This window comes from Cyclopterus lumpus, chromosome 12 (genome assembly GCF_009769545.1).
Source record: "Cyclopterus lumpus isolate fCycLum1 chromosome 12, fCycLum1.pri, whole genome shotgun sequence".
Classification (NCBI taxonomy): Eukaryota; Metazoa; Chordata; class Actinopteri; order Perciformes; family Cyclopteridae; genus Cyclopterus; species Cyclopterus lumpus.
The window spans coordinates 330,967-340,966 of NC_046977.1; the positions used below are offsets into that span (position 1 = coordinate 330,967).

At 47.5% G+C, this 10,000-nt stretch overlaps 2 protein-coding genes across 10 annotated transcripts in view; one reads left to right on the forward strand and one right to left on the reverse strand.

Annotated features, from left to right (window-relative positions):
* dmtn (dematin actin binding protein) overlaps positions 1–4,157 on the forward strand; it is a 17,922-nt gene extending 13,765 nt beyond the window's left edge. For all 9 annotated transcript variants that reach the window (XM_034547048.1, XM_034547045.1, XM_034547046.1 and 6 more), the window contains 4 exons: positions 308–315; positions 1,003–1,068; positions 1,295–1,375; positions 3,001–4,157. In XM_034547048.1, the coding sequence (XP_034402939.1) occupies positions 308–315; positions 1,003–1,068; positions 1,295–1,375; positions 3,001–3,114 (269 nt within the window). In that variant the 3' untranslated portion in view covers positions 3,115–4,157. The remainder of the gene's footprint in view (positions 1–307; positions 316–1,002; positions 1,069–1,294; positions 1,376–3,000) is intronic.
* An 840-nt stretch (positions 4,158–4,997) lies between these two features.
* ppp3ccb (protein phosphatase 3, catalytic subunit, gamma isozyme, b) overlaps positions 4,998–10,000 on the reverse strand; it is a 30,975-nt gene continuing 25,972 nt past the window's right edge. The window contains exon 14 of the mRNA XM_034547044.1: positions 4,998–7,299. Within this exon, the coding sequence (XP_034402935.1) occupies positions 7,139–7,299 (161 nt within the window). The 3' untranslated portion in view covers positions 4,998–7,138. The remainder of the gene's footprint in view (positions 7,300–10,000) is intronic.

The window sequence follows — 10,000 nt, forward strand, 5'->3', positions numbered from 1 at the left end:
AGTAATACTACTAATACTTAAAGTACAGTAGTAATAGTACTAATACTGACTATGAAAGTAATACCACTAATACTTAAAGTACAGTAGTAATAGTACTAATACTTAAAATACAGTAGTAATACTACAATACTTTAAGTACAGTAGTAATAGTACTAATACTTAAAGTACAGTAGTTCTAGTACTAATATTTAAAGTACAGTAGTTATAGTAGTAACATCTACAGTACAGTAGTACATAATCACAGGACTATGAAAATCCTTGTTATTAAATGTCCTCACTGTCTGATCTTATCGTCGTGTCTTTGCAGCGGCTCAGGTAAGCGTGTTCCTCACAAGTCGTCTGCATGTCACCTTTGTGTAGTCTGGTTGTCGTCTGCATGTCGTCTGGTTGTCGTCTGCATGTCGTCTGCATGTCACCTTTGTGTAGTCTGGTTGTCGTCTGCATGTCGTCTGGTTGTCGTCTGCATGTCGTCTGCATGTCGTCTGCATGTCGTCTGCATGTCACCTTTGTGTAGTCTGGTTGTCGTCTGCATGTCGTCTGCTTGTCGTCTGCATGTCGTCTGCATGCCACCTTTTTGTCGTCTGCATGTCATCTGCATGCCACCTTTTTGTCGTCTGCTTGTCGTCTGCTTGTCGCCTGCATGTCACCTTTGTGTCGTCTGCTTGTCGTCTGCTTGTCGTCTGCGTGTCGTCTGCGTGTCGTCTGCTTGTCGTCTGCGTATCGTCTGCGTGTCGTCTGCGTGTCGTCTGCGTGTCGTCTGCGTGTCGTCTGCGTGTCATCTGCGTATCGTCTGCGTGTCATCTGCTTGTCGTCTGCGTGTCGTCTGCTTGTCGTCTGCGTGTCATCTGCGTGTCATCTGCGTGTCGTCTGCTTGTAGTCTTCATGTTGTCTGTCGTTGTCTCACTGTGTGTGGCCATTAGCATCTGTGTTTAAAAGTCTTTACTGAGTGTGTGTGTGTGTGTGTGTGTGTGTGTGTGTGTGTGTGTGTGTGTGTGTGTGCAGAACGGAGATGCTCGGAGGGAGAGGATGGACAGAGGAAACTCTCTGCCCAGTATTCTGGAGCAGAAGGTGCGTCTCCATGACAACCACACAAAACCTTTCTCTTCAGGAAGGAGTTTTGTGTTAACTCTCTGTCAGCTGTTTATTGTGTATTAACTATGGTATGGCTCTGTGGCACATTATTATCATTATTGAAGTGAATTAAAACATGTTCCTGTTATTTTGTTAATCAATGACATCATTGATTAGCTTGAAAACAATCTGCCGGTTATCATTCTCATGATGTTGTTTTCAGATTCTTCCCTATGAAGCACTGATTGTGACCCACAGAGGGCGCTGCAAGCTGCCTCCAGGGGTGGACCGCACTCGACTGGAGGTGTGTGTGTGTGTGTGTGTGTGTGTGTCTGTGTCTGTGTCTGTGTGTGTGTGTCTGTGTCTGTGTGTCTGTGTCTGTGTGTGTGTGTCTGTGTGTGTGTGTGTGTGTCTGTGTCTGTGTGTCTGTGTCTGTGTGTGTGTGTCTGTGTCTGTGTGTCTGTGTCTGTGTGTGTGTGTCTGTGTCTGTGTGTGTGTGTGTGTGTGTGTCTGTGTCTGTGTCTGTGTGTCTGTGTCTGTGTGTGTGTGTCTGTGTCTGTGTGTGTGTGTGTGTGTGTGCAATTCAGTTTCATTAAAGATTCAGATTATTAATCCACTAATAAATTATGAGGTAGTATTAAAGTCATTAAAATGATTATAACATCAAGTGAGTATTGTATCCCTCCTCTTCCTCCTCCTCCTCTTGCTCCTCTTCCTCCTCTCCCTCCTCTTCCTCCTGCTCCTCCTCTTCCTCCTCTTCTTCTTGCTCCTCTTCCTCCTCTCCCTCCTCCTCCTCCTGCTCCTCTTCCCCCTGCTCCTCCTCTTCCTCCTCCTCTTCTTGCTCCTCTTCCTCCTCTCCCTCCTCTTCCTCCTGCTCCTCTTCCCCCTGCTCCTCCTCTTCCTCCTCCTCTTCTTGCTCCTCTTCCTCCTCTCCCTCCTCTTCCTCCTGCTCCTCTTCCCCCTGCTCCTCCTCTTCCTCCTCCTCTTCTTGCTCCTCTTCCTCCTCCTGCTCCTCCTCTTCTTCTTGCTCCTCTTCCTCCTCTCCCTCCTCCTCCTCCTCCTGCTCCTCTTCCCCCTGCTCCTCCTCTTCCTCCTCCTCTTCTTGCTCCTCTTCCTCCTCTCCCTCCTCTATCTCCTGCTCCTCCTGCTCCTCCTCCTCCTGCTCCTCTTCCCCCTGCTCCTCCTCTTCCTCCTCCTCTTCTTACTCCTCTTCCTCCTCTTCCTCCTGCTCCTCTTCCCCCTGCTCCTCCTCTCCCTCCTCCTCCTCCTGCTCCTCTTCCCCCTGCTCCTCCTCTTCCTCCTCCTCTTCTTGCTCCTCTTCCTCCTGCTCCTCCTGCTCCTCCTCCTCCTGCTCCTCTTCCCCCTGCTCCTCCTCTTCCTCCTCCTCTTCTTGCTCCTCTTCCTCCTCTCCCTCCTCTTCCTCCTGCTCCTCCTCCTCCTGCTCCTCCTCTCCCTCCTCTTCCTCCTCTTCCTCCTCCTCTTCTTGCTCCTCTTCCTCCTCCTGCTCCTCCTCTCCCTCCTCTTCCTCCTGCTCCTCCTCTTCCTCCTCCTCTTCTTGCTCCTCTTCCTCCTCCTGCTCCTCCTCTCCCTCCTCTTCCTCCTGCTCCTCCTCTTCCTCCTCCTCTTCTTGCTCCTCTTCCTCCTCTCCCTCCTCTTCCTCCTGCTCCTCCTCTTCCTCCTCCTCTTCTTGCTCCTCTTCCTCCTCCTGCTCCTCCTCTCCCTCCTCTTCCTCCTGCTCCTCCTCCTCCTGCTCCTCCTCTTCCTCCTCCTCTTCTTGCTCCTCTTCCTCCTCTCCCTCCTCTTCCCCCTGCTCCTCCTCTTCCTCCTCCTCCTCTTCCTCCTCTCCCTCCTCTTCATCCTCCTGCTCCTCTTCCTCCTCTCCCTCCTCTTCCATCTGCTCCTCCTCTGCCTCCTCCTCCTCTTCCTCAGAGGCATCTGGCCCCGCAGCAGTTCGAGCAGATCTTCGGGATGAAGATGGCCGACTTCGACCGTCTGTCTCTGTGGAGGCGGAACGACCTGAAGAAGAAGGCCTCACTTTTCTAACAGGAAGTGACCTCATAGCCCTCAAGATACTTGATGACCCGCCCGAGGAGGAAACACACACACACACACACACGCTCTAACTAACCAATCACGTGTCTGGATGAGGGAGCTGACGGCTGGCCCCGATTAACCCTTAACTCCCACATATATGACCTGCTGCACTTATAACCACTACTGCTAGCAACCCTTCATCATCATCATCTTCATCATCCTCTTCAGAGGTCTGGGTTCATGAAGCTGGTTCACTTTGTATCCAATCAGATCGCTGGTTTCTATAGAAGCCTGTCGGGGTCAAAGGTCACAGCTTTAATGTGAGCAGGTCCCCCTCGTCGACCTGACTATTGATTATTGACTCTATTGACTATTGATCAGGTCTTCGTTCTCATTGATCTTTTATCTGACTGACAGTTGTTTAAATTAGAATTTTAATTAGCTTTCGTTATTGTATCGTTAACTGAGAATAGTCATCCATCCATCCATTTTCAATACCGCTTATCCTCATTAGGGGGCGCTGGAGCCTATCCCAGCTGACATAGGGCGAAGGCAGGGGACACCCTGGACAGGCCGCCAGTGAGAATAGTCTTATTATATCTAATTTATATAAATACACACACCTCATATATAAGTACCTTATAAAGTGATCAATAACAGTTAATAACCAGCTTCATGTCACCATTCAGTCTCTGATGATTCATAACTTCACTGATTGTAAACTAGTTATTGATTTGACGATTGTACTTTTCACTCTTATTTTGAAAATATTTTTCTTGCTGTATTTCTTTTATTTTTTTATTCCTGGTTTTAAATCTTTTGTCATTTAAAAGAAGAAGTTTGTATAAAATCTACACGGGAACGACTGTCTTCATCCTCTTCATCTTCTTTCTTCTGGTCAACTCTTCCTCTTCATCTTCTTGCTCCTTTTCATCTTCCTCATCCTCTTCATCTTCACGCTCCTCTTCATCTTCTTTCTTCTGGTCAACTCTTCCTCCTCATCGTCATGTTTCTGTTTGCTGTAAAGAAGTCAAATAAATCTGAGACCCAGATTCTGTTTCTCGCACTGTTCCTTTAAGATGACATCATCACACCTATTGATCCACAGTGAACATGTTGACACCGTATCTATAGTTTGTTTTGTTGATCAAAGGATATGAGTCCTTAAGGTGTCAATAATGTGAGAACAACAAACAACGCTCCTCGTTGAGTTTGTATTTATTGATTTGTTTTTTTCAGTACGGAAGCCCTGAACGGACAAATCTCAAACATTCAAACGTTGGAATTAAACGTTAAAGGTCAAAAGTTTATTTTATTTTTTTTAATATTTATTTTCTTTTGGAACAATTTCTTTAACACAAAGTCTTCCAATTATGATTGTAAACACCAGTTTGACACAAGATGTCGAGGTTTTAATCGTTAAAATAGTTTTTATATTAATCGTAATCATTTATATTATTTCTACTTTGGTTCGATAAAACACATAATTATCTTTTATGTTAAATTTGAGCTTCTCGGTATTTGTATATATCGCTGCACATTTTTATGCATTTATTTATAAATGGATGTTTTTTATTGTAATTTATTTTAAGCATTTATCTTTTAAACCAATAAACCTGATTATATATTATATTAAGCTGCTTTTTATCTCTAGTAATAATGTGAATCAATAATAGTTATTGAACACGTATCAGGTATAAATGATTAATAATATGCATTAATAATAGTTATTATAAATGACATTGTGTGTCAACTCCCCCGGACCATCTTCATCATCATCATCGTCACACACTGGAGCTGGTGATGAAGAGGAGGGCTGGTGTTGCTAGGGAACAGCACCTCCCACGCCGGCCCGTGATTGGCCACCGCTCGTGGACAGAAACACGGACGCGTTCACTTTTGTTTATTTATTTGAATGAAGTGAAACATCGACAGATTCTTTTTAAATTGAGCTGCTTTACTTTGAAAGGTTCTGTACATCCTGTGAGATATGTTCTGAGGACAGAAGTCAGAAAGAGCCCCCCCCCCCCCCCCCCCCCCCGGGCTCACAGGGTTCCCCTTCAGTCAAACCGGGTTCTTTCTTTGGGTTCTGAACCCGTCAGTGAGACCGGAAGCTGCTTTGGATCCAGAACTCAAGGTCCACTTACTGGCTTCCTCTTCCTCCTCCTCCTCCTCCTCCTCCTCCTCATCATCATCATCATACCCAGAAGTGAACCTTGAGTTCAGATTTAAACCTGAACTGTGACCCCCCCTCACCCCCCCCACCCCCCCTCTGGACAAGAACCCTAAATCTATGTTGTAAAAAACAAAAGAAGCGTCACATTGAAAAGAGGGAACAATTAAAATGTACATATTTCATATAAATGTCAATACTCGCTCCGCAGAGCGAAGTCACACGATCGTTGGCATAAGAAAAGATGGATTTATGCACCGTGTGTGTGTGTGTGTGTGTGTGCGCGTGCGTGTGTGTGTGTGCATGTGTGTCACTTCCTCCCCCGCCAAAATAAAACGCTGATAGAAAGAAAGATGTTGTCCCAGAAACCAACAGACTGTAAGGTGGGTTTGCCTGAACAGAACCAGATCAGACCGGAACCAGAACCGGATCCAGAACCAGAACCGGATCCAGAACCAGAACCGGATCCAAATCAGACCGGAACCAGAACCGGATCCAGAACCAGAACCGGATCCAAATCAGACCGGAACCAAAACCGGATTCAGAACTGAACCGGATCAGACCGGAACCAGAACCGGATTCAGAACTGAACCGGATCAGACCGGAACCAGAACCGGATTCAGAACAGAACCGGATCAGACCGGACGGTCGGGATTCAGCAGGTTCAGTCCTCAACTATGATATTTAATAGATGAAATAAATTAAGCACGATGAGTCGCTCTGAACGGCTTCTTCTCCTGCTCTTAAAGGAGGGAAGGAAGCAAGGAGGGAGGAGAGGAGGGCCAGAGGGGGGAGAATAAGGGGGAATAGGAGGAATAGGAGGGAGAATATGAGGAATAAGGGAGAATATGAGGAATAAGGGGGAATAAGGGGGAATAGGAGGGAGAATATGAGGAATAAGGGGGAATACAGGGGAATAGGGGGAAGAATGAGGAATAAGGGGGAATAGGAGGGAGAATATTAGGAATAGAGGGGGAAGAGGAGGGAGAATAGGAGGAATAGGGGGGAGGATATGAGGAATAGGGGGGAATAAGGGGGAATAGGAGGGAGCATATGAGGAATAAGGGGGAATAAAGGGGAATAGGGGGAAGAATGAGGAATAAGGGGGAATAGGAGGGAGCATATGAGGAATAGAGGGGGAAGAGGAGGGAGAATAGGAGGAATAGGGGGGAATAGGAGGGAGAATAAGGGGGAATAGGAGGCAGAATAAGGGGGAATAAGGGGGAATAGGAGGGAGCATATGAGGAATAGAGGGGGAAGAGGAGGGAGAATAGGAGGAATAGGGGGGGATAAGGGGGAATAGGAGGGAGAATAGGAGGAATAGGAGGGAGCATATGAGGAATAGAGGGGGAAGAGGAGGGAGAATAGGAGGGAGAATAAGGGGGAATAGGAGGGAGCATATGAGGAATAGAGGGGGAAGAGGAGGGAGAATAGGAGGAATAGGGGGGAATAGGAGGGAGAATAAGGGGGAATAGGAGGGAGCATATGAGGAATAGAGGGGGAAGAGGAGGGAGAATAGGAGGAATAGGGGGGAATAGGAGGGAGCATATGAGGAATAGAGGGGGAAGAGGAGGGAGAATAGGAGGAATAGGGGGGGATAGGAGGGAGCATATGAGGAATAGAGGGGGAAGAGGAGGGATAATAGGAGGAATAGGAGGGAGAATAAGGGGGAATAGGGGGGGATAAGGGGGAATAGGAGGGAGAATATGAGGAATAGGGGGGAATAGGAGGGAGCATATGAGGAATAGAGGGGGAAGAGGAGGGATAATAGGAGGAATAGGAGGGAGAATAAGGGGGAATAGGGATAGGGGGAACAGGAAAAGGGAGGAATAGGAATAGGAGGGAATAGGAGGTGGGGATTTAGGCCTGTGCCTTGGTGCCGTTCTTGTCTGGGGGTCCAGGGCTGGCCGGCAGGTTGTTGGGGGGCGGGGCCTCCTGCTTGCGGGGGGGCATCCTCTCGTTGATTCGGTCCAGACCTCGAGCCTCCTCGAAGCTCTGGATCTTGTGCTGCGGGTTGAAACCTTGAATGGCTGAAAAGAAACGGGACGATGTGAGAGACGTTCATAGGAACTACATGTTAATAAATAAATATATATATATAAAAACACATACATATATAAAAACACATATATATCTTCTTGAGAAGCCGAGCATCTCAAACTGTAGTAATAACTCATAAAGTGAAAGTGATGTTTACATTTTCTTCACTCTACTGTCATAATACAAGAATATCAGTGTTCATATAAAGTCAGTTATTACTGGTTTATAAATATACAGCATACTGGGAGCACTGGTCAGACCAGGAGAGGGAACTTACTTCAGACCAGGAAGAGGGCAGCATGAAGACAAAGAAACACACGTTAATTAAAAGGAACATTTCACTGGTTATTGTTGTTATTACTAACATTAATATAGGAGTCATAATAAAAGTAATTAATATTATTGTAATACAACTATTGTTATAGTAGTAATTATTACTACTATGATAACTATTATTATTTATACACTTATTATAGTAGTGATAATAATAATAATAATTTGTATTTACTGCTATGATGTAAATAATGTAAATACATGAATAAGGTCTATTATAGTCAGAGAAGCGTTTGTTATTTTGTCTACCCTTGTTGATGCAAATGGCGTGGACAAAATAATAGAAACAGCCGTCAACAAACTCCATTGAGCAGAATGATCAGCTGACTCCACACACTGATTCTTTAGGTACAGACACAAGACCCCATGAGACAGGTACAGACACGAGACCCCATGAGACAGGTACAGACACAAGACCCCATGAGACAGGTACAGACACGAGACCCCATGAGACAGGTACAGACACAAGACCCCATGAGACAGGTACAGACACGAGACCCCATGAGACAGGTACAGACACGAGACCCCATGAGACAGGTACAGACACAAGACCCCATGAGACAGGTACAGACACGAGACCCCATGAGACAGGTACAGACACGAGACCCCATGAGACAGGTACAGACACAAGACCCCATGAGACAGGTACAGACACGAGACCCCATGAGACAGGTACAGACACGAGACTCCATGAGACAGGTACAGACACAAGACCCCATGAGACAGGTACAGACACGAGACCCCATGAGACAGGTACAGACACAAGACCCCATGAGACAGGTACAGACACGAGAGACCATGAGACCATGAGACAGGTACAGACACGAGACCCCATGAGACAGGTACAGACACGAGACCCCATGAGACAGGTACAGACACGAGACCCCATGAGACAGGTACAGACACGAGACCCCATGAGACCATGAGACAGCTACAGACACGAGACCCCATGCGACAGGTACAGACACAAGACTCCATGAGACCATGAGACAGGTACAGACACGAGAGACCATGAGACAGGTACAGACACGAGACCCCATGAGACAGGTACAGACACGAGACCCCATGAGACCGGTACAGACACGATACCCCATGAGACAGGTACAGACACGAGACCCCATGAGACCATGAGACAGGTACAGACACGAGACCCCATGAGACAGGTACAGACACGAGACCCCATGAGACAGGTACAGACACGAGACCCCATGACCCCATGAGACAGGTACAGACACGAGAACCCATGACACCATGAGACAGGTACAGACACGAGACTCCATGACCCCATGAGACAGGTACAGACACGAGAACCCATGACACCATGAGACAGGTACAGACACGAGACTCCATGACCCCATGAGACAGGTACAGACACGAGAACCCATGACACCATGAGACAGGTACAGACACGAGACCCCATGACCCCATGAGACAGGTACAGACACAAGACCCCATGAGACAGGTACAGACACGAGACCCCATGAGACAGGTACAGACACAAGACCCCATGAGACAGGTACAGACACGAGACCCCATGAGACAGGTACAGACACAAGACCCCATGAGACAGGTACAGACACGAGACCCCATGAGACAGGTACAGACACAAGACCCCATGAGACAGGTACAGACACGAGACCCCATGAGACAGGTACAGACACGAGACCCCATGAGACAGGTACAGACACAAGACCCCATGAGACAGGTACAGACACGAGACCCCATGAGACAGGTACAGACACGAGACTCCATGAGACAGGTACAGACACAAGACCCCATGAGACAGGTACAGACACGAGACCCCATGAGACAGGTACAGACACAAGACCCCATGAGACAGGTACAGACACGAGAGACCATGAGACCATGAGACAGGTACAGACACGAGACCCCATGAGACAGGTACAGACACGAGACCCCATGAGACAGGTACAGACACGAGACCCCATGAGACCATGAGACAGCTACAGACACGAGACCCCATGCGACAGGTACAGACACAAGACTCCATGAGACCATGAGACAGGTACAGACACGAGAGACCATGAGACAGGTACAGACACGAGACCCCATGAGACAGGTACAGACACGAGACCCCATGAGACCGGTACAGACACGATACCCCATGAGACAGGTACAGACACGAGACCCCATGAGACCATGAGACAGGTACAGACACGAGACCCCATGCGACAGGTACAGACACGAGACCCCATGAGACAGGTACAGACACGAGACCCCATGACCCCATGAGACAGGTACAGACACGAGAACCCATGACACCATGAGACAGGTACAGACACGAGACTCCATGACCCCATGAGACAGGTACAGACACGAGAACCCATG